Below are 25,505 nucleotides of genomic sequence, written 5' to 3' on the forward strand. Positions count from 1 at the left end.
TGTTGGCTGTTATTTAAAAAGTGAATCCCTCGTCCTGAGATGTGAGGTTGAACAAGTTGAGTGGAGGAAGATTTTCTTTTTTCTGATGATGACAGGCTGAAAAGGAGGAGGGTCACATCTACTCCTAACCAACCTTCTGATATGAGAAGGAATCGACTCTCCGGGACCCAGAACCGAGGGACATGAGAGGGGGAGAGGGGGAGAGAGAGAGAGAGAGAGAGAGAGAGAGAGAGAGAGAGAGAGAGAGAGAGAGAGAGAGAGAGAGAGAGAGAGACGCGCTCATTTCAATTAGGGGTCCTCAAAGTTGAATCCCAACTGGCGCATTGGGATTCAGAACCGTCCTAATCAAAGCACATCTAATCACATATTTAATAAACCGAGATTAGCGTGATTTAATGTTTTGCTTCCATGATAATATTCTAAACGCACTTGCAACACATGGTTGTGATGATACGCATCCAGACCTACAAGTCCCCACGTCTCTTTTTCCTTGTGGAAAGCTATGTATTTGGACACTGCGTTGAGTGGTGGTCATTACACCCAACACCTGTGAGTCATGTAGACACGCAGAAGGTAACATTTTAAGTATAGTAAACACAGCAGTATAGTTACATCGTGGCAAGATGCCCAAATACCACTTTTAATATTTCCAGGCGTCTCGCCTCTCTTCCTCGCAGCACACCGTTAACTTTTCAATGTATTTTGAACTAATACTTGCTTTTTTTTTTAACAATGACCACAGTGGGGAGTTTACCGAAATATAATATTTTAAACGAGGATATTCTTTATTCCAGATCACAGTATATTTCACTGCTCCTGAACTCCTGGCACCATATCTGTCCTTTGTATTGCAAGCCTTGCCATGCCTAGACCTTTGTTTATTGCAGCTTTGATAGCTCTCAAGTGGACTTTTCTAAACAGCCAGGCAACATGTTAACAACAGGCTCTCAGAAAACTTAATGCACTTGTAAGGGAAAGAAAACCAACGCAGTACTTATTGCTAGAATATTCCACAAAAATATTCCACTAGTGCTGCTGTATGCATCTTCCAGTTGCAATAACAGTTTTCTACAAAATATCTTCCAATATTTTGCAGGAAGCTATTAGTTTTGTAGTTTGGATAAATGATATACATGAAGATCAGTCCCTGGCTTGTGTAATTATTCATTTACAGAAGGCTTTCTTCATTCTCCTTCATTTACAACACTTTGTCTATATAGAACAGCCGGGGCCCTACATGTGCGCCGATGAAATCAAACTTCAGAAAAAATAAAAAATATGGTGGTGAAGTTCAATGTTATTTTTAATTTCTGTATTATAAATATAGGGGTTGGAATATGCAATGCACTGCATGGCTATGTATATTTATATGTATAATGCAGTTGTTTTTTTAAAAGAAATTAAAAGAGATAAGTAGCCAATGAATGTTCCATATCATTACAAGTGTTTCATTGAAAGAGGCTCCATAGCTAGATCGAACACATTTGTACATTTTTTAAAAACGTTTGTTTACTACAGAGCGGATATAATAAGTAGAGGTCAAGTAGCCACCCTGTTAGAGCTACGCTGGTACAAAATCACCAAAGTGAAGAATCTGAAGTTGTTGATGATGCGTGTACAGGAACAGCCCCCACTGCATGCTGCACAGACCCCAGCCTTGCATCTCCTCTGCATTCACCTCATCTGTAATTAAAAAGAAACAACAAAGGGAAATAGGGCAGGTTACAGCATATGCAACAGGTCTCCAAGGCAACGTGCTGCTGGGAATCTTAAAAACCATAAAAGCTCTCTGAACATCTGGGTGGGCTTGAGTTCTGAAGGGGAACATACTGAAGCCTTTCCTCTTAACAAACTGCCTGTGAGTTTATCCTCGCTCCCTGCAGTGCACCGATTTATTCATTTATCCTGCAATGTCTTTTTAGACTGGGTAAATGGAGTGAAGGTGGGGACTTGAAAAAAAGTACATGAACGTCTTTTGAAGCTTTTTAAATCACCAGTAGTGGCTTCATTGGAGAAATAAGCCGCCGTGTACAGAGTGAAGATCTCGCTGTCCAAGACTAACAATAATAACCAGAGACTTTATTTATTACTCGTTAAAGGAAAGCAGCAAGCCAGTGAATTCAGAAAAACCATAACGAAATTAGATTACGTCATGTGCTGACGTTACTGGTAGAGCAAAGGCTGCCAACAAAAGTGCTTTATGCCAGGTTATGATCATTGTTAATATTTCCTCAGTCGTATGAGAGGAATATTTACAAGTCATTTACTCAGAATGTCAAATTGCCGCCTGCTTCAGTGTATACACAGGAGAAGAAACTGAAGAAGTGCTTTGAGTAGAACACCTAGGAGCAGTTTAGTATTGTAATTCAGTAATGACTTGTATACAATATTGCTCATCCTTTTGCAACTTTTTTTTTTTGCCAGAAAAGAGAACCAAGAAGTGTGAGTCAATAAAAAAAAAAATATAAGAGTCCACTAGTGCTCCAGCTATAAAAGAGTCCCCTCAGGGAATAATCAATAACAATCAATGTGTTTGATGCTCTTTATTGTTCAGTGTGTGGAGACTCTTAACAAGAGCTTTCAAACCCAAGTGAAAACACGCATTATTATTATTATTATTATTATTATTATTATTATTATTATTATTATTATTATTATATATAGTAATATAATTTATATCACAAGGGGGGATCTCTAGCGTGGGACCCAGTTTTTGTTATTCCACTTCAGTGGATTAATATAAGTGCAATAACATGCTAAGCACAATTTTGACTGATCATTTGTGGTATATAGCCTTGGGATGACAAAGAACTCGTCCTGCGGTGACTAACACCAGTATACCGCGAATGATGCCATGGTGAAGTGTATACATTTCATTGCACATATTTAATAAGAGTCTTACGCCTGGTCCTCTAAGTTAGTAATGCTGCCTTAAGCTGATTGAGATTCAGTTTTCAACTGTAGCACTATCCACAGGTGCTCTAATCAGCCAGCAGCCTCTTAATGCAGTGTGATAATAACTCCGGCTCTCCTTTAGCGGGCTAGAAAATGTAATAAAAAAGGGGCCTGTAATAGGATCCTGTTCCTAGTGTTGAGGGAAATGGCCTAAAGTGGTGTGCTTCCCTCCAAGTGAATATTACAAGGGTGGTAATGCAACAGGTCTTAATACAGAGAGTGCAGGGAAATCAGGTTAAGGTCTGAAAATGTATCCTGCCACCCAAGAACAACTCCGAGCAAATTTCATGAATCTGACACTTAAATAGGATGACACATAGCAAGGAGGGTCCGAATCAAATACATATTCTTGGAAATAGGAATAAGGGACCATAAAGTGCAACTCTATAGGGAGTGAGGATCAGTACACTAGTGTTTCATACTGATCGACCAGGCAGGGCGCTCGTTTTAACAGATGTCTGCTGCAATCTCATCGAAAAAGGCCACAGAGAATTGAAAACACAAGTGAATGACTTCCAAAGCGTTACTGTGCCATGTTACAAACATAGATAAGTGTAGGAAAGTGTCACAAGTAACGTTGAATCAGCTAGGCTGGTAAGTAAAACATTTAATTCTTTTGTATGGAGAATCTCAGTAGCTAAGGCTCATGGTTCATCAACTGATTCAGATTCAGTTGTATTGTGTCTGCCAACTGATGATGATAAACAAACTACAAGTTAGGTGCCTGCTGATATGAAAAACAGTGAGTTTTGCCCCCCTACTGTATTCTGGATGAATGGCATCCCTTCTAAAATGACCTTGTGTGAGCAGAAAGAAATATATAGTAACAATGTGTACAGATCCAGAACTATTGTACATGGTGCAGAAGAAACCCTGACACATAAATTAAAACATAATCCTCTTGTTAATTGTGCATGTAATATGTGCCAAAGCCAGTCTTCAATGATTGGGCTCAGACTGTGTCCGGCATGCAGTCATTTGGCTAAACATTATAGAATCTTGTTTGAATGCAATGATTCTGTAGGAGTTTCTTTCTCTCATTTAAATGTAAACCCAAAAAGATATTAAGTGGATTGAATGCATGAGTTGTGAAAGGGTCATTTAGTAAAATGGGCACATCTGAGAAAATTAGAATGTGAGGAAGGTGTCCCTGCTAAACATGTACAAGTGTCTTGTAGGTACAAAGTCAAGGCCATGGCAACTCACACCTGTGATGCGAGACGATGGATTCGAGAGCCCATTGTCGTGTTCGCTGAACCAACCCGAGCTGAACCCGAAACTGAAGTGGAGTCTTGCTGGGAGCGAGCCGAAATCCTGGACATGGATTGGAGGATTTAAAATGAAATGTATTAATGCAATAATATGTGTTATAATCCTTTGTAGTGTTTGTATAATCTTTAGTTTGGAAAAAAAATGGTGTTTGTATAATCTTTAGTTTGGAAAATTATGTAAGTGTGTAATCAAAAGTAATGCTTAATGCTGTTTTAATTAGTAATTGTGAAACTTATTTATTTTCTTTATATAAAATCATGCAGTAGAAGCTGGTACAGCTTGATGCAGTGGCCAGTTTTTAGGCAGTTTCTTATTAAGATGGGCTTGATTCCCAGAATTGAATGCTAAGTTTCTACAGCACCCTTTTTAGCCTAAGAAAACGTTGTTAAATGTTGAAATAAGGTTTAATATGCTTGCTTTTTACTATAAACTATTTGTATGTGTAAGACCACATGCTTAATACTGCCTGTTACAATAATATACATGAAATTATTTCTCATCAAGATAGGTTTGCATTTAAAATAGTTAGTAATCGTGTTCTATAGGGAATAAACTGTTTGGTTTGACTTAAAAGATGATGCAACATAAAGGGATGTTGTTTGAAATATAAAATAAGAAGCTTAAACAAATAATAAAAAGTAATTTTAAAAGTAGAGGATAGGTTTTGAAAAAGGTAAACTTCATGTGAACTTTCTTCCCGAGTTTTCTGTGAGCCTGTTTTTTCGAGAAAGCCGTGCCTGGGAAAGGGAGGCATAGTTGGCATGCAGAGCAATAATTATTTTATCAAAAAGATTATAGCGTCAGGGTTAAAATTTAACGAAGGCAATTATCTTCTCACCCTAGAAGAAGGGGGAACATTGCTCATCGCTGGAAATTGGGAAGACTGGTATACCACTAGCGAACCGGTTTTGGCTGGTTTGTGTGCTGCTGAAAGAAATAGGAGGTCGTCCGTAGTTCAGCTGAGTTCATGCTGTTAAGAAACTCATAGGACAGAGACATTACAATCTTACACTTAAATAAAAAACAAATAGATTATCCATGAAGAGAAACTCTATATTGGGAAAAACATAAGATGGAAGCTCCCTATAATAACTGTTAAGCACACACCTGTAAAGAGGGAAGGAAAACTAATTTGAAGAACAGAATGGCATGAGGGAATATATACTTAGACATTAATGCATATAATCAATATAATCATAACTAATATTGTTGTATATATTTTAAACAACACTCATATATTCAAAGTAACATTATTCTCTTTGTATACACATATAAAATAAAGGGATAGCAAGAATCCCTCATGTTTCACCTAACTTTTTAGATAGAGGAGGGGTTGAGAAATGAGCGGATGAGATCATGGTCAAGTGTTTGGAACAGGTGTCATATCTTGAAAAGTTGTTGACATATTGCATTTTTAGGCTATTGCGTGCCTAAGAAGGATAAGAAGTGTCTTAAGTCTCTCCATGTATTTCAATGGAGACAAAAACCTATAAAACCTCATGTCTTTTACAATGAGGCACCACAATCAAGCTTGGCAGAGTGAAGTGGTCCATCATTTGCAGATCTCCACAAGACAATTCTGATTCCTTTGTTCACTCTACTTTTCCTTATAATAGGAGGTAAGCATATTATCTACAATATTATGTCTCACATGTATTGGTTGCATTGCTATAAGGTGTTGAAACTATGTTTTAGTTTTTGAGAGAGTGCTATATTGAATGAACTGAAATATAGAAGTGGGTGCTTTTTTAGACCGCATGTCTAAGTGTATGAGGTCATTGGCGTGTGTATAGCTGGCCCGATGGCTGCACTGATGCACGGAGATGTATCATGCCAATTGAAGTGTTAATGCTGAATTTGCAACTAACTTAGAAATGCTAATTGTTATTGCATGTTTATGGATTTTGGTGGTATTCGCGAACTACCTTTCCAAGCATTTTAATAAAGCGAAGGAGCATTGCTCTGATTCAGAAAACTTCAGATGAATCATGAGTGTTTTTCTTGATCACAATATGGGTTATATGGACATACATACAAGCTCGTCCAGTGCTCAAACATAAACCACTAGGAGTTTATAACATCTCTGTCCTCCTAGCATCTCCCCCGAGTTAAGAGTGTGTGCAGAGTGAATAGAAAAGAGTATGTGAAAATCTGTAAACGCAGCAGATGTGACAAAAGCCTAGTATGGTTTCAGCGGTAAACCAAAGGCAAGTAAGTAAGTATGGAGAAGCATGCTGAAATGTGCTGATAAAACAAATTGAATTAACAGTACAAGCCTCAAAAAAGAACACACTATAAAATGACAAATATAATGTGCAATTATACCATGGTATGCTTCGCGGTGCAGCGGCTGTTTAGTTTCGACAGGGCAAAGTGAATTTAATTCACATGGAGTGAAACTCCAAGGGTCAGCTGATTGTGGCTGTCTGTTATTTCATGCAGATGTATAGAATATAGATGAAGAGGTTCCGAATCTCATTTGTAGGAATGTCCAGTAGTGATTTATGGTGTTAGTGAAAGTGAAGAAATGTTTAAAATGAAGCTAGCCAGAGCATGCAGAATTAGCTACTGTATGCCACAGGGTCTCTGTGCATGACTGACTCTGCAGCTCCTAAGACATTCAGAGCCCTGGTAGTGGAGTGTTGGTTGAGTTCTACCCCAGATTAGAATGCAGCTGTGTTCCGTAACATCTGGAATCACTTCACATCTATGGAGTTTGAAAGAGGTGTCTATGGTCAGTCAGCGTTTGGAGGCAAGGACGTAATCTCTGTACAGATCTCTTCAATCCCAGATAATTCCCTCTGCCCAGAGAGCCCTGAGCCAGGAATTACAATCAACACTAACATTCTCCAGGCCTACGCATCTCCTGGCTCCGTCATTCTTGAGGAATTAAAAATCCCATCACTCTCTAGTAATTAAGACCAGCAGTCCACAGGCTTAGGGTTAATGGAAAGTTTGAATTTGCTCAGCTTTCTGTGGCTCAGTCATCTGTGAGCAGTCAGCCAGACCCAACCCAGACAGCATCAGCAGGTAACTGCAACCCACTAGAGAGGTCAATGGCCTGCGGTGAGGGAGACAGAGATCAGCCTCTTTAAAACCAGCAGCAATGATCCCTGCAATTCAGTTTATTGTTTTAGAGATCTGTACTCTTGTCAATCTGCCACAGTAACTTCAGGCAAAGTAACATCAGACTGACAGCTTTCAGTCACGTGCCTGAGATACCTATTAGGAGTCGTCGGATCTCATCACTCAAAACCTTGAATACAGAAACTTCAACTAAATGCAGGAGAGGCAATGAGAGGGGTTTAGGTAGTAGCTATTTCAATCAATCCACAAAATGTAAAAAGCTTTGATTAGGAAATTTCCTAAGGCTTTGAAGAGGACATTTACATAAACATGACCTCGGACAATTGTGCATAGATTGAATTAATTTAGTAAGCTAATGTTTTCAAAGGTTGACTGTCACATTAGTTGACTGGTCGAATAGTATTCAGTGGTAGCCTATGGTACTGTGGAAGTGCATATAAAGTGTTTTGCAAGCATGTGTGTCTCGTGTGTGTAGCTATGAAAACCAATGCACATGTTTGTGAATGAAACCCAGCACTTAGTCTGTGTCTTCTTGTGCCAAGGTACAGGGATGGATAGTGTTCTGCCATTGATCTCATTTGTTCACTGGGAAATGTGACGGATTTGTGAGCTAGTGAACCCAGTGCAATCTATCTATCTGGTGTTGCAGTCATGATAGTTATGCAAACAGGGTATCTCTTTGTTAGGCATTTGAATAACACAACACCACACAATTAGTTTCACATTATTTATTCATTTTTGGTTCAGTCTTCTTAGGGATTGTTCATTTACTCAGGCACAATTCCCGGAAAGACAGCCGCCACAAGGGTTTTGTTTTTGAAAGGTTGAGATCTTAGTAACACATAAAGAGTCTTATTCACAAAACTAACTCCACAGCCTGCTCTAATTAATGAAATTAATTCTCATTAGTCTATTCTCGTGTTATATGTGCAAATTGTAAACTGGAGCAAAAAAAAAAAAATCACAACTAGCTTTCCTGGTATAATAAATTATAACAACTAAATCACAAAAACACACTTGTCTAAATGTAGTACCTTTTATCCCTGTTCCTGTTTTAAGACATGCTCCATGTAGCGTATCCACCAGCTTCAGTATACACCACGCTGAGTGCCGCTGGCATCACATCAAAACCTCTAGCCTGGTGCTGACACGTAATGGAAACTCGAAATTAACTAGCAAATAAAAGCCACAGCTTTACACAGAATTATCTCAGCTACGTAGTGGAAAACTCTGTTTCACCAGTAAAGGGGAACTCAAGTGCCCCGTTGCTCTTCCAGTGACTGTCTCATCTGTAGTTAAACAGCCAGGTACTTTTGCGAGGCCTCTGGATCGGTAAGCATCCCTTGTCATCCCTTAACTACTTTTGAATCACAAACCGCTGGCAACCTGCATGAGGAATTTATAAAATACCAGAACTGCCAGATACCCAAAGAATGACTCGCACTATGGCAGAATTGCAGTTGAAATGCCCTAGCGTTGCACCTCAGGTCAAAGGCAGGCCAGCTGGTGATGTCACAAAGTCCCTGAGGGGAGAGGTGCACACTGGCAGGTTACATTACTGGAGACCGCACCTCGCTCCGTGAATGCACGGGTCTGTGCACCTCTTGGACGTGAGCCCTGAATTCTAAAGCAGCATCAAGGTAAACAGGGGTGACTTCACCCTCAAACGGGGGCAACTGCCCAGGAAATTATTTGGTCACCTCCCTGGCAAAACAAAGCCAATGATTAAGATAATCAAATAAACTTGAACTTTGCATCAAAAATCACTGTTTACAAGTACAGCAAAATTGTTTCTTTTGATGTTTCATATTTCAAATATCAATTTGAGGTTATTGATTAAACAGTGAATAGGTTTTATTGAACTGTTCCCATACGTGTTTGTAATCATTTTCAGTTGATTTATGCATTCTTTAATAATCCTGTGTTAAGATTATTTAATGCTTTGGTTCTTGCTACCTGCAAAAGACAATCTAGGCTACATCAGTCATAGGGTCCTCTGAACAAAAGGGGGTGATTGTTCAACTGAAAAGTTGAAACTCTCTTTAGAAACCCAATATTCATCATAAGGATGTTCCATACAACTAGTGGAGAGGCAGTGAAGGAGAAGGAAGGGCTGTGCAACAATGCCTGCTCTCCATGCAGTGATGGAAGGCTGTCCACCTCCATCAGGTTCCCAGGACATTCCCTCTGTCAGCCCACATTACACCATCCCCTTTACACCTGAAGATCCTCCTGACAGCTTCTCCCCCTGAGGTCTGCTCTCCCTCAGCCAAGCAACAAGGAGCAGCTCAGCTGAACTGACAGACACGCTGAGCCGAGCCGGCTGGTCTACCTTAACATGCCTCAGAGCTGCCCTGAGCTGCAGCCCCTCACTCCACATGCTAGCCGAATTACATGATAATAAAATGAATAAACTGTGATAGTATTAATTGTAGTTACTTAATATTTTTTGTCTGGTCACTTTTTGATCAATTTTAATGTGGGTATTTAGACTCCCACAACCCCACTCTGAATGCAATGCTAGAATGCAGGTTTTTAAAATACATTTAGAGTTCCCAATTATTTTACACCCAATTTTCTCCCTAATTTGGAATGTCAGTGACTATTAGATGCACATTGATGCCAGTAGTGATGCTGTTTTCTGTGCTGTGGAAGAATCCTTGGGGGTTACAACCACAAGGCATTATGCATCCTGTGGGCTCCCAACAGTCATCCAATGGAAATGACCCACAGTCTCTACCATCCTGTACTGCAAATGAACCAGACTTAATTAAGCCAGATATTTGTATTTAACATTTGCTCCAACCACTAAAGGTGCTACAGATGTAATATGTGAAATAGATATTTGAGCCATAATATTAAGTTTTGTTTTCAATGCAGTGGAGTCCATCTCCAGTGCTCAACATAGCAGTTTGAGTGTACTGCAGTATTTAAACTGAGTGCTCTGATCGACTCAGATTACAAAGCAAAGCGTAAAAATTGTATGAAGGACAACAGCACCACCTGCTGGTCAACTACCTGTTAAACAGGTTTTAAGTTTTACAAGGGCGCGGAGGATTTAATTAAGGCTAGAAATGCATGAATGACAATGGCTCCACCTGCCGTAAAAATATATATATATATATTTCAACTAAAGTGGGATGACGTACATTATCACCAGGTAGGAAAACAGACCGAGTTCCCGGGCAGACTTCTTTTTGTGGACCCCGGAGTGGCTCCAGAAATAGTCCCTATCTGGGGCTAGCTTGTGGGGAGTGGAGCCAAGGAGAACGCTGTTGGTTTAATAAGCTGACAACCCAGAGCAATCTCATGTTTTGCTTTCTGTAGCGGTTGTTATCTCTGAAGTCATTATCATGACTGAGAACAATATAAATGCATACATTGCTGGTATAGCTGATCCTGTATATTGTGCTGTGTTCTTGCGAGTGTTTTATTTAATCAACACATGCTAAGTTATGCCACACAAGGTACACACGAGACATTAAAAGAAAGCATTTGTTTTACAAGAGACTTCTTTATATTACCTTATTAAACGACAATTATACGAAGAACACAACACATAAGATTTTTCACTGTGCAAAATTGCAATGCACTTTTCAGTTACAATAAAATGATATGTTGGGAGGCTAAAAGCAAACAACAACAACAAAAGCATCCTGGTGCCTGATTTTAGGAGATTTGAGTGATAAAGCTTAATTTACCAAACTGACGTTACAATGCATTGCACAAATACTGGTTACAAATCTGATTAGCTACTTATTTAAACAAAATGTAAACTAACCCAGAACACGAAGTTGATAAAGTGAACTCATAAAAGTAAACTCATCTATACGTATTCATACCGCTGTGTCTGGCTTGTTTTAAATCCCCAAAAGTAATGACTAAAGTTAAGGTTTACAATTTTAGAAAAGCAAACTATGAAGGTATGAAACAGAGACTAACAGAAGTAGATTGGAGTAAAATAGAGAAAACACCCACAGAAGAAGGATGGTTGTTCTTCAAAAATGTAGTACTAGAGGCGCAAAACAATTATAGCCCTAAAGTAGACAAATCTAAATGTAAAACTAAATTGCCAAAATGGTTTAATAGATCAATTAAAAAAAAATATTCAGCGAAAAAAGGCACTTTACAGAGCATTAAAAAAGAACCAAAAAGAAAGAACGCAGAAAGAGTACACAGAACTGCAAACGCAAGTCAAAAAGAAAGTTAGAAAGGCCAAGAGAGAAATAGAAATGAACATTGCTAAGGGAGCTAAAACCAATTCCAAAATGTTTTTCCAATATTACAACAGCAAGCGAACATTCAAAGAGGAGATTAAATGTTTAAGAGATACAAATGGCAAAATCGTAGATGAAGAAAAAAAAATAGCAAATATATTAAATGATTACTTTTCACAAGTTTTTACAAAGGAAGATACTGACAACATGCCCCACGTGTCATCCAGTTCCTATCCAGTTTTAAATAACTTTAGCATAACTGAGGCAGAAGTGTTAAAGGGACTAGGAGCTCTTAAAATAAACAAATCCCCTGGGCCGGATGAGATCCTCCCAGTAGTACTCAAAGAAATGAAAGAAGTAATTTACAAACCGCTAACCAAGATCATGCAGCAGTCTCTTGACACAGGGGTGGTACCGACAGACTGGAAAATTGCAAACGTAATACCGATCCACAAAAAGGGAAACAAAACTGAACCAGGTAACTACAGACCAGTAAGCCTGACTTCTATTATATGCAAACTTATGGAAACTATAATAAGATCCAAAATGGAAAATTACCTATATGGTAACAGGGTCCAGGGAGACAGTCAACATGGTTTTAGGAAAGGGAGATCATGTCTAACTAACTTGCTTGATTTTTTTGAGGATGCAACATCGATAATGGATAATTGCAAAGCATATGACATGGTTTATTTAGATTTCCAGAAAGCTTTTGACAAAGTCCCGCACAAAAGATTAATTCTCAAACTGAACGCAGTTGGGATTCAAGGAAACACATGTACATGGATTAGGGAGTGGTTAACATGTAGAAAACAGAAAGTACTGATTAGAGGAAAAACCTCAGAATGGAGTGTGGTAACCAGCGGTGTACCACAGGGATCAGTATTAGGTCCTCTGCTATTCCTAATCTACATTAATGATTTAGATTCTGGTATAGTAAGCAAACTTGTTAAATTTGCAGACGACACAAAAGTAGGAGGAGTGGCAAACACTGTTGCAGCAGCAAAGGTCATTCAAAATGATCTAGACAAGATTCAGAACTGGGCAGACACATGGCAAATGACATTTAATAGAGAAAAGTGTAAGGTACTGCATGCAGGAAATAAAAATGTGCATTATAAATGCCATATGGGAGATACTGAAATTGGAGAAGGAATCTATGAAAAAGACCTAGGAGTTTTTGTTGACTCAGAAATGTCTTCATCCAGACAATGTGGGGAAACTATAAAAAAGGCTAACAAGATGCTCGGATACATTGTGAAAAGTGTTGAATTTAAATCAAGGGAAGTAATGTTAAAACTGTACAATGCACTAGTAAGACCTCATCTTGAATATTGTGTGCAGTTCTGGTCACCTCGCTATAAAAAAGATATTGCTGCTCTAGAAAGAGTGCAAAGAAGAGCGACCAGAATTATTCCGGGCTTAAAAGGCATGTCATATGCAGACAGGCTAAAAGAATTGAATCTGTTCAGTCTTGAACAAAGAAGACTACGTGGCGACCTAATTCAAGCATTCAAAATTCTAAAAGGTATTGACAATGTCGACCCAAGGGACTTTTTCAGCCTGAAAAAAGAAACAAGGACCAGGGGCCACAAATGGAGTTTAGACAAAGGGGCATTCAGAACAGAAAATAGGAGACACTTTTTTACACAGAGAATTGTGAGGGTCTGGAATCAACTCCCCAGTAATGTTGTTGAAGCTGACACCCTGGGATCCTTCAAGAAGCTGCTTGATGAGATTTTGGGATCAATAAGCTACTAACAACCAAACGAGCAAGATGGGCCGAATGGTCTCCTCTCGTTTGTAAACTTTCTTATGTTCTTATGTTCTTTATCTAGTCGAGGCTAATTCCCACGCACGTGAATTGTAGTCTAGTCTAATTCTCCCCGCTTGGCACAATGTGACACCTGTCGCGTAATTCGAGTGCTCTCTCGTTGGCTGCTGGCAGCGAAGACGTTAAACATTTACAAGAGTTACAAATTCACCCCAAACCTGATGGCAGAACCGCCCCCGAGGAGCGGTCACAGTTTCACGCACTAAATAGCAGCGCTCAGCTAGTGATCCATGTCCACTATACTGTTTAGCATGCTTCGTGCAGAAGCTGCTAGATGGCGCAAGAATAATCCGCCTTAATAAAATTAATTGGAAAATAAACAAAACCATTTAATGAAATGCCACTAACTGATGCAATAAATTATTATTTTTAAAAATCCAGATGTGTCTGAAAAACTCTATCTACTACAGTTTGTGTTGTGCAGGATATCTGTGTGATATTGGCTATGTCAAGCCTGTGATAGAGAACTTTTCGGGGATTTGGGATAGTATTGGACTCGTATTGTATAGTAGAAGGCCAGACAGTCACATGTAATGGAAGCCGTTGAGAACGAGCGAGAGTGGTTTAATAAGAGCTGAAAAACCAGAACGCACAAATTGGGCATAAAATATTTAGAAGTTCAGTGGGAAACCAGGTGAGATTGCATTCCCGCGGGCGGATCCAGCTCTTACAAACCCCGAGGGATTTCAAAAAGAGCTTCCACAGTGTTTCTAGCATGTAAATGTCAATGCTCAAGGTGCTGTGCTATTAATGCGTCCACAGCCTTCATTTAAAAAAAGAAAGATTTCTACATTTCCAGATCGCCAGTAGCCTATTTCATGGATATTTTAACATGCCAATATCATCATTCCAAGAAATAGGAAGAACGTGTATTTATTTATTTATTGTATTATTATATGGAACTAAAAATAATGCATTACCTGTGCTTGCTGTCCATATTTAGAAACACGAAAGCAAAGCGCAATCAAATCTGTGATCAAAAGGGAAACACTTGCATGCTATTGATTGAGTCGCCTTGGCAGCAAAGAGCGTCAACTGAATCGTTCATTCAATCAATGCAGAGTCGCCCGCTTTGATTTCTTGTTAATGTAAATGTCCCCTTCGATCAACAGGGCAGGACCCGTTGGCAGGTTACCAAAAACGGACCTCTTTAGACAACCCTGCCGTTCAGTCGTGTAGATCAGTGTAATAGTGTGAATAAATAACGACTGCTCACAACTCTGTGTGTTTCAATATATAACACAAGCGTCCATACAACATCAAACACACGTGTGGCTTTCATCCTTTTAGGGTGTGACTGTTTGCCTTTGATTGTATTTAGATTTAGAATTTTGCACCACTTGGTGGCAACCATGGCTGTAACTATGAGGAACTCGGTTGTTGTTGTTTTGTTTTGTTTTGTTTTGTTTTTTTCTTTTTTTTTTTTGCATCATCAGTGCTGATGCTCAAGTAAAACTTCTGGTAAAGTACAAAAGACTCCTTAATTTTCTCTGTTGGTTTGCCGTGTAACGTACAGTTAGAAGTTAAATAGCAAGCAATCATTTAAATACTGTCGGCTATAGCTGGAAACCTCATTTTGACCTGGTACAGCATGTGGCTGTCCTGAGATGTTGTGCACATCTAGCTTTGGGAATACAGAGCTCTTTTTTCACTGAAAGCCACTCAGACAGTTCCTTATTTGGAGCCACAGGCTAGCACAGGGAAAGAGATCACAGCATAATAAATGCTGTGTATGTATTGCATTTCATGTGTAATGAGTAGCTGGGTTTAATGCAACATTGCAAATATTAATATAGTAGACACTCCATGTCAAGTGTTACCAGTTCCAGTTTGTTACTTAATAATGTGCTGAATTCAACTGCTCATTTAACTGCGCACATTCTAAACATCAGCATGTTCATAAAATAAACTGATTGTTCTACCCAAGTCTCCAAGGCTTCCAGATTAGGCTTCTCAGCCTGGAACCTGGCAGAGAGGATTTCCTGTGGGGGGAGCACAGTGTAACAGCCCACTTCTCTGAGACCTCGCTTTTCCATGTAAGAGCATCATATCTTGGGGTGGGGGATCCAGTGGTACCAGATTATCATAACTGCAGTATTTGTGTCATGGGCTATAGGGTTGCTTAGCAACACTGTCTAGCATTGAAGGAATGCTCCTCAAGCATTTTGGTGACGGCTCCCTCAAAGCCAGTCTCAAGATAAGAGTCGCTGCATCACATAGCTTTCCTATTTATATGAGGTTATAATTATGCAAATCTTCAACGACTGCTCCTGCTGTGTGTAAAACGCGGTTAGTGCTATGAAAATATTACAGTGTGTGATAATAAAGACATAACGGCATTAAACCCAGCATCACAAGTCTGTATGATTGAAATGCCCTCGTCCAGCAACACTGTAGGTTCACTACCTGTGCAGCAGATATTAGGACCCAACCAATACCTACTGCAAATATGACTTGGCATCAGGTGGGACGCTAATACCTGCTGCACAGGGAGCGAATCTGTGACTCGGTGAATAAATTCCGCCGATTCAAAAGTTAACATAAAGTCTGGCAAACGAAAAAGAAAAATGATAAGCGGTCTGCAAGACAGCTGTTTTTCTAAAGGTTATAATTTTTTTTTTTTTTTTTTTTTTTTAAGCCTTGGTTATGAACCTCTTTAATGATGCAGTCTTCCCCAAATGTCTATTTTGGCAGTTTATTTATTGAGCTACAAAACGTCAGATTGCATTAAAAGGTGTTTTTTTTTTTTGGCATGGCATGGCATACTGTTGAGGTCATTCAATATTATTTCATCTTGAGGCTCGTTATCATATCAAACCGCTTCCTCCTGCAAACATCTTTTAGAAAAAACAAACTGGGGGTGCGCTGCAGCACCGCCGGTGGGAGGAGGGACCGAGGATGAGCTGCTTTTGTTTTGCAAACAGGTTTGACAAGCATTTCTGTCAATCAGAATATAGATCGCAATACATCACATCACGATCACCCTTATGCAATTCGACGTTTTTTTTTTTTTGTCATAAATCTGCAATTCTGATGTATTCCGTTAAAAGGTGGAAACGAGTGTATGTCTTATCACAATAACAGGCCCGCCCCTAAACACTCATCCCTCGATTGGCGTGCTTACGGACAGCAGCCGTGCTTTGACGTCGGGGGGGTTGATAAGCGCGCTTGCTTGCTTGCTTGCCTGCCTGCCTGCCTGCCTGCCTGCTTGCTTCGGTCTACTGAAATCGCCGCTGCAGTTGCGTCGAGTTTTCAGAGACGATCTGCAGCTCGAACCTCGCAGAACAGCTGAGAGCCTTCATTGCCCTACTGAAACCATGGCAACAGCTATGGCAGGTAGGGGATAGCTGCATAACAGCAACAGCTTCCGCTGCATCAGTTAACCCACCTGTCATTTTGCAGTGAAAAACAATAATGTGTTATTTTGTATATTGTATTGCACATACTAGAAATCGGTGTCATGCAAACTAATGCTATTTTTTTTTTTTTTTTAAGAGGCTGAGACGCGTCAGAAACTGCTACGCACTGTCAAAAAAGAGGTGGGTCCCCTATTCTTGTCTTTGCAAAAAAAACAAAAAACAAAAACAGTTTCATTTAGAAACAGAGGCATCGCAAACGTTTCATTCAGACAGATATAGTATATGCACGGTGTTTGCATCGTGTTTTGAACCCCTACGCTGTGAAAGAACAGATGGTAGTCGAGGAGGTTAGCAGAGACTCGCATTTGTGTGTTATTATCCAGGACAGTGGTTATTTGTGAATGATTATATGGATAGGGAACAATAACAGCGCATGTTTAGCAGGTGTGCCAGATATTTGTTGATGTGTTTTGGTTTTTTTTTTTCCTCTAGGGAAATTGATGCACGTCTGCATGACATGGTTAGGCAGAAAATGTGAAATATATCTAGGTAGACTGCAATAGTCTGCTGAACACTCACATAAGAATTATCCATTTAAATTAGATTGCAATCCCACATTTCTTAAACAAGTAATGATCATTAATAATCCAGAGAATCGATAACCCGCACTGAAAAAAATATGCCTGCAAATAAATCGGGTTGACATAGCATTATAACATAATAATAATAATAATAATAATAATAACAATAACAGTAATTTTTATTTCAAATCACGTCTGTAGATATTAAATTCCAACGACATCACAATTTTAGACAGGGCTCTGAATCTCGCAGAATTATGATTACATTATTTAAAAAATCTGTTTTAAAGGGGGAAAGCATGCACTCTGCAGCTAGTCTCCTTCTGTCTGTGAAACGAGATCATTTTGATATTCCAATATGTAAGTTATTGTACTGTCTATGGGATGGGGATGGGAATGGGAGTGGGAATGGAGGGGCGGGGGTTGGGGTTCTGTGGTAGTATAAACCATCCTTAACCAGCTAAAGCTGCAATGTCCACAATCACATCGCTATGATACTCAAACATGTAATACATTCTTCCTGCCTGCTCATTTTAGCCTCCTTCCTAGCCTGTCCTGTTAGTTTCTACATCTAAAGCTAGATATGTAGCTGAGGCTTCATCCACACTTGAACCCTTCTCTCCACAGAAACCCTCTGTCACGGGGGGGAGGGGTGTCTGGATTTTTGAATGACTTTTTCAGTACTGTACATTGTCTTTTCTAGCCCAGTTGTGCTGTAAAATACAAGAGAGCTGTTCAGAGGTTTATTCAAATGAGTTTGGCAGCCTGTAGTAACTCAACATTGACAAGCCATGTAAGGGACTTTTAAATGATGCTGTTAAAGTTTATGGATAAGCATCAATGAACTGTTGCTATTGGCGGTCTTAATATCAATGTGCCAATTAAAGCAGCAGTAGCAATCGGTTAGGGATGCAGTCTGGCAGCGTGCGGGGGATAATCTGCAGCAGTGACTGAGGGAAGAAATCCGCTTCCATGTAAGAACTTCATTTTAAATAGGCAGTTCCCAGCGCTAATTTGGCACGGTTGTTAACCACCGTGCAAGAGAGCTGGGCTCGTCTGCATTCGTGTTTTTAGAGCTTTTAACTGCCTCTCATCTCAGAGACAGGGAGCAGAATCTGCATCCTTGAATTATATATCAATCTCACTTTTGTGTATTATCAATCCTGACATTTTAACGGGCTGTGATTTAAGGATCATATTTTCTTATTCTGCATTATGCAAAATAGCCTATGGGAACTACCACATGTATTGTGATCTGCATAGTGGGATATGTAATGTAGTATCACCTTACTGCATTGTTATACAGGGGACCCACATTTATGGTATAGTTTATAGTTTGTCCTCTCTTGTAACTAATTGGTCAATAAATCTTTGGACAGAGGAAGTGAAGTGATCATTAACAGTAGAGATAGGAAGAAATGGCTGAGAGGGGGTCTCAGCCTCAGCATCCACACCTTGGAGAATCAATAGGAATGGTCCTGCTGTTCTAATTGGTTCTATAGCTTACAGACCCTAGTGTTTTGGCTAGGCTCCTGTATTATCTCTCATCAGAAGGGTCTGATTGGAAGTGTGGTCTGCAGTGTTTAACACATCGGGGTGTATCCAAACAATCCAAACACCGACGGATCCAAATAACGGCATCCATGAGATCGTTAAGAGAGGACCCTCCATGATGTTTTAATAATTTTTACACACCTGAATAATCAATCAATCAATCAATTAATTTATTTTATATAGCACATTTTATAGTGGACCATCATCACAAATCCAGAATACTTTTAAATACAGAGAAATGCATAATACATGATAGTAGCATAATACATGAAATACAGTGGATAGTGCATAATACATGAAATAGTAGCAGCAACACAGCAGCTAATAGCAGATATCAGGCTTAAAGAGCATGGAAAGCAAGAGAGAACAGGTGGGTCTTGAGAGAGAAACGTGCTGTTAGATGTTTGATTTTTATAACCTTGGTGCACAAAAGACCCAGTTTTATTAAGCGTTGGCATTTAGAGGGACACTGTTCAGATTCGTAGAATAGACCTGATTACCTGGTGCACTGCAGTTTGTGATGTAAATCCAGTGTGAACTCCTAGACTCATTTTCCAGTGCTGAAGAGTGCTGTCCCTGTCGCTAAGTAATCCTGTTGGGATTGATACTGTAGCTGGATCCCGAGGTTTCAGCACGCTGCCTGGCAGAATGGTGATGAGATTAGTGTCTGTGTGGTCAGGAATGAGAGGTTTCAGCACGCTGCCTGGCAGAATGGTGATGAGATTAGTGTCTGTGTGGTCAGGAATGAGAGGTTTCAGCACGCTGCCTGGCAGAATGGTGATGAGATTAGTGTCTGTGTGGTCAGGAATGAGAGGTTTCAGCACGCTGCCTGGCAGAATGGTGATGAGATTAGTGTCTGTGTGGTCAGGAATGAGAGGTTTCAGCACGCTGCCTGGCAGAATGGTGATGAGATTAGTGTCTGTGTGGTCAGGAATGAGAGGTTTCAGCACGCTGCCTGGCAGAATGGTGATGAGATTAGTGTCTGTTTGGTCAGGAATGTGAGGTTTCAGCACGCTGCCTGGCAGAATGGTGATGAGATTAGTGTCTGTGTGGTCAGGAATGTGAGGTTTCAGCACGCTGCCTGGCAGAATGGTGATGAGATTAGTGTCTGTGTGGTCAGGAATGAGAGGTTTCAGCACGCTGCCTGGCAGAATGGTGATGAGATTAGTGTCTGTGTGGTCAGGAATGAGAGGTTTCAGCACGCTGCCTGGCAGAATGGTGATGAGATTAGTGTCTGTGTGGTCAGGAATGAGAGGTTTCAGCACGCTGCCTGGCAGAATGGTGATGAGATTAGTGTCTGTGTGGTCAGGAATGAGAGGTTTCAGCACGCTGCCTGGCAGAATGGTGATGAGATTAGTGTCTGTGTGGTCAGGAATGAGAGGTTTCAGCACGCTGCCTGGCAGAATGGTGATGAGATTAGTGTCTGTTTGGTCAGAAATGTGAGGTTTCAGCACGCTGCCTGGCAGAATGGTGATGAGATTAGTGTCTGTGTGGTCAGGAATGAGAGGTTTCAGCACGCTGCCTGGCAGAATGGTGATGAGATTAGTGTCTGTGTGGTCAGGAATGCCAAAGCTTATTTTTGAGACAATAGTTTTCTTATTAAACATAAATTGCATGTTATGGGGCCTCATTTTGGTGTGATGGTGATTTCTATTGAGATATTAACCTTCTCTTAGCCTTTTATCCTGTGAACACAAGCAAGCATACTCTCTGTATAACTGGTCCTGTGGTTTAATGACTGGAACTGGGAGGCAGTGTAGGTTATTGGTTAGAACTGAGGGACTGGGAGGCAGTGTGGGCTATTGGTTAGAACTGAGGAACTGGGAGGCAGTGTGGGCTAGTGGTTAGAACTGAGGAACTGGGAGGCAGTGTGGGCTAGTGGTTAGAACTGAGGAACTGGGAGGCAGTGTGGGCTAGTGGTTAGAACTGAGGAACTGGGAGGCAGTGTGGGCTAGTGGTTAGAACTGAGGAACTGGGAGGCAGTGTGGGCTAGTGGTTAGAGCTGAGGGACTGGGAGGCAGTGTGGTCTAGTGGTTAGAGCTGAGGAACTGGGAGGCAGTGTGGGCTAGTGGTTAGAACTGAGGAACTGGGAGGCAGTGTGGGCTAGTGGTTAGAACTGAGGAACTGGGAGGCAGTGTGGGCTGGTGGTTAGAACTGAGGAACTGGGAGGCAGTGTGGGCTAGTGGTTAGAACTGAGGTTAGACTGGGAGGCAGTGTGGTCTAGTGGTTAGAGCTGAGGAACTGGGAGGCAGTGTGGGCTAGTGGTTAGAACTGAGGAACTGGGAGGCAGTGTGGGCTAGTGGTTAGAACTGAGGAACTGGGAGGCAGTGTGGGCTAGTGGTTAGAACTGAGGAACTGGGAGGCAGTGTGGGCTAGTGGTTAGAACTGAGGGACTGGGAGGCAGTGTGGTCTAGTGGTTAGAGCTGAGGAACTGGGAGGCAGTGTGGGCTGGTGGTTAGAACTGAGGAACTGGGAGGCAGTGTGGGCTAGTGGTTTGAACTGAGGAACTGGGAGGCAGTGTGGGCTAGTGGTTAGAACTGAGGAACTGGGAGGCAGTGTGGGCTAGTGGTTAGTCAGCCATGACTAAAGAACAGTTTGACCTCATAAGATATAAAGTACAATTTAAGATATCTACAGACAGTACACCATTTTAACTGCAGTTGTTAGACTGCATAAAGGGTAGTTAAACTGCCCTTAACCCCTTGCAGTGTATCCTTGAGAAGCATCTGTTAACTTGACGCTGCAGTTTCTTGAATGAATTCACTGTGGTTTCAATGCAGTTGATTAAACTTTCATGAGGCTTGGACAGGCTGCCCCACTCTGTTCTCTTGCTACTCGTGTGAGTTCTCTTCTGTAACTGTGTGCTTCCTCTAGGCTGGGCTGCTTTCACATCTGTATTTGCACAGGTAGAAGGACACAGCGATAAAGGGACAGGAAATTGATATGGTCAATATGTAACACCAGTTACAGCAGGAGCATGCTTGGCTTCTGATTTACATTTTTAATATGCTTCTTTAAGCTTGTTTGTTCCTTTGTCGTATCAGATTTCAAGCAATAACTCAAACCACATATCCAGACAGGGGTCAGGCCCTCCTAAAGAGTAAAAGTGGCCCCTGCGGGATACACTTAAAGTCTCCACAAAGGGTTAGAAGCTTGACCTGAGAAATATAATGGGCATTAGTGCAGTGTAGAGGCTGGGTAAATGTTTGTGAACTCATATTGTACACGTGCATTTGTGTGTTTCTTTTAGGTTTAGGTGTGTTAAACATGTGTATTCTTGTGGTTTATGCATATATTTAATATATCTGTGCATGGAAATCTATACTTGGAAATCTATGTTCACACTGAGTTTATCAGGGGGGTCGGTTCAAAGTTCACTTGGCAAACAGAGTGAACTGAGACAACCTGAAGAGGAGGTCAAGGTTGGTTTGGCAAATGAGTTTGGTTCACTTGCTAAACTTCAATGTGAACGATGGGAGACTCAATGTGAACACAAATTAACTCAGACCTGAAACAACACGGAAATTAACCACAAAAAAAAACCCAAACTCCATTTCATACCTAAACAAACAGTACATTTTGCTTCTAGGTAAGTGTAAACAGAAAGCAAATTGATTGTTTGATTTGCACTCAACCCAGTTTGAATGCAGCCTGAATTATGCACGCATTGTACAGCATGTGAAACTTGCTTGAGCACAGTAAAGTATGCATACATTTGTAACTCACAGTAAGTATACGAACAGAGCTGTATAAAGCAATGATATGCATGTAATATGTGTGAGCCTTGGTACATTGCCATTCTGTTTCAAGACCCATTACACAAACTCTCTTGGTTTTTTTAATCAGACATTACCTGTAGAAAATTGAAACAACCTTAGTTATAATTAAAAAATTTAAATAGCATACTTTAATTTTAGCCTGGATCTCTGTATGTATTATAATGTATTTTTAAAAGCCGTCTGTTTACTGCTAGGGGGTTAATCAGCACGACTGTTACATTGGGATTCTGTAATCTCAGACATGGATTTCCAAGCAGTGCTAGAATATGTGCAATTTACATTTCTGTATTCAGTGACAGCTCGCAATTTAACTTTAAAGCAGATTAATGGGCTCTGCACAAGGGCTTTCATTGCCATGCATTGAATTTGCAGTGCAAGCTTAGCAGTGTGTTTAAACTGCTGGTACAAACGAACCAAATATCACTCATTGCATTACAGCAATTTGAGCTATTAATGGACAATACCACTGCCACAGTGGCCGGGTGTTATAATTGCTGTTTCTTTGAATAGGATTTTTACCTAGGATACAAGACAACCTTTTTTTCAATGCAAATCAAGATAACATGCACATTTTGTGCATGGTCTTTATTGTGCAATTGATAAAGTAGCAAAGCGTCTGTTTGGAAAGGAGTGTGTATGCTTGCTTAGTGGCTACCCTGTAGAAATTGATTTCCCTCATGCACTGTAGGAGCAGGGCTGCTTTGGAAACTGCAGCCGAATCAGTACCTGCACCATGAAACCTGCCAATGTCAATCCAGATCCTACTGCAGTCTGTAATCTACAGTCCAATCTGCACAAAAGTCACATATCACCTGTATGAATCTTGTTTTTGTATTGTTGCTGTTTATAAGTGAATTTGCTCAACTTTTCTTACCAGTATGCTATACGAACAGGCTTTATGTTCAGCCTAGATTATATTTTTTTCTGCATTCGGAGGTTAAAATCTGGATCTCACGACCCTCGCTTACAGGGAACTTCCGCCATCAGCTCAGCTTGATGAGATTGAGTTCTGCTGACCTGCAACCCTAACGAGGGCTGGAGAGATTCTTCTGTATTTAATTGTGTTCTTCTATATGTTATATTATATATGATGCATACCTATGCACAATTCCTATGTTTGTGCATCAAAACTAGACGGCTGCACATCTCGTCTGCTCCAGAGCATGCAGAGTGCTGATTTTGTTAGATGCATGTATCTTTGCTGAGCAGAGGGCTAGGTTTGGTTTGCTGGTCTGCAGGCATCTTCAGCCCTTACTGCAAGTGGAGTCTGATTGTTCGTGAAGGGTGCCGAGCTGCAGACAGTAACATGTATTTTAGAAAGCCTTCCATAACCACTACCACCAGATTATATAACATTATTAACCTCTGTTTTTTGTTTTTTTTTACGGACTGTGTGTGTTCCTGCAGCTTGTGCTGCAAGCATGGTGGTTTCAAATAATTCAAAATTGTTACCAAACTTTCTCAGCCTGTCCTTTTGAAGCAGTGAGATGATCAATGCAGGCTGTGTTATTATTTAGTTAACGATGACAGGCCTGATTATAGGACTGTGACAACCAGCAATTAATCACACTCCTCCGCTCACAGTCACTTCTGATGCTTAGTTCTTACACAACCCCCCCCCCCCCCCCCCCCCCCCCCCCCCCCCACAGTGTGAGAACATTCAGCTTGTTGTTCACAGGTTGATCAATTGTCAAGTCTGGTAATGCCAGTGGGAGGAGAACGGGTAAGCTTTGCAAGATCGAGTTACTTTGAGAGGGGTCGGATGGGCTTGGAGACCTCTCTAGGGTAGGGGAGGGCGAGGTTAACCCTTCCAGCCATGTTTTATAAATTGTTGACCCAATTTAACCTCCAGTGAAATAGCCCCTCCAGGACCCACATTGTTCACCGCTGGTCTAGGACAGGCTTGAGGCATGGTGTAGGAAAAATCCCAAGCCCTGATCAGTGCACTTTTCCGGCCTGTTTTGATGAATCAGATACGTTTTGATTGTTTTTAAACACAGTTTTTAGCACCAGTGGGGTCCCACTGGTACTGCCACAATATGAAAGCATCCCCACTCTGCAAAGCACAATGAGAGTGGTTTTAAAGGGGAGCAGTCTCTTCGAGAACACTTCCACACATCTCACAGGCCCTCGCTTGCTTTGCTGCAGTAATGCTGATCATGGGATTGAATTTTCATGGCTGTAGAGATCCTGGGGTAGCAGGTACAGAAAGTGTGAACAGCTTGACATGACATGGAGAACCAATGGCAATAAAACCTGTCTCGGTGACTATAAGCAATCTCACCCACCAAATGGTTTTAATATTTTTTTTTTTTAGTGCGACATAATGATGTGATGTGATGTGCTTGGAAAAACCTGCAGTGTGACAACTCAGACATATATATATTTCTTTAGTAATTGGTGTCTCTACAGCCTACTCATTACAATGAATCGACTCAGCTGGTCGAATTCAGACTAGGGATTGGCGGAGCACTGTATTCAGCTTGTAAACAGAATTAACTAGGCTGAGAGTTTGGTTTCTTGGTTAACTGCCCAGTCAGGTCTTGTATTTCACTCTCAAAGAAATAGACTGGTTGACAGCTACAATATATACATATAAGGTAAAAATGATAATGTTATTATAACCTAAAAGCTTGTTTTCCCTCATTTCAAGTTTGTTACTCTAGCCCTTAATTACTGGGGTACCTGCTCTGTTATTTTGGCACCAGCAGTGCAGGGTTAATTCTCCAGTAAATTCATTGTTAAAACAGCTTTCCTCTGCTTTGGCCCACGGGTTCTCGTTAGTGAGCAAGGCGTCCGTTCCTGTTGAAATGAGAATTCTAAGCATCACTTCATGGGACGATGACATCACAGTTGGGGTTCTTGAT

The 25,505-nt window shown here is 40.7% G+C and overlaps 1 protein-coding gene across 4 annotated transcripts in view; it reads left to right on the forward strand.

The window, feature by feature from the left end:
- Positions 1-16,440: 16,440 nt before the first annotated feature.
- LOC121297595 (small G protein signaling modulator 1-like) overlaps positions 16,441-25,505 on the forward strand; it is a 38,253-nt gene continuing 29,188 nt past the window's right edge. For 2 of the 4 annotated variants that reach the window (XM_041224011.1, XM_041224012.1), the window contains exons 1-2: positions 16,441-16,701; positions 16,861-16,904. In XM_041224011.1, the coding sequence (XP_041079945.1) occupies positions 16,683-16,701; positions 16,861-16,904 (63 nt within the window). In that variant the 5' untranslated portion in view covers positions 16,441-16,682. The remainder of the gene's footprint in view (positions 16,702-16,860; positions 16,905-25,505) is intronic. The other 2 variants (XM_041224010.1, XM_041224013.1) reach the window with 2 other exon arrangements.

Source organism: Polyodon spathula, chromosome 22, assembly GCF_017654505.1.
Source record: "Polyodon spathula isolate WHYD16114869_AA chromosome 22, ASM1765450v1, whole genome shotgun sequence".
NCBI lineage: Eukaryota > Metazoa > Chordata > Actinopteri > Acipenseriformes > Polyodontidae > Polyodon > Polyodon spathula.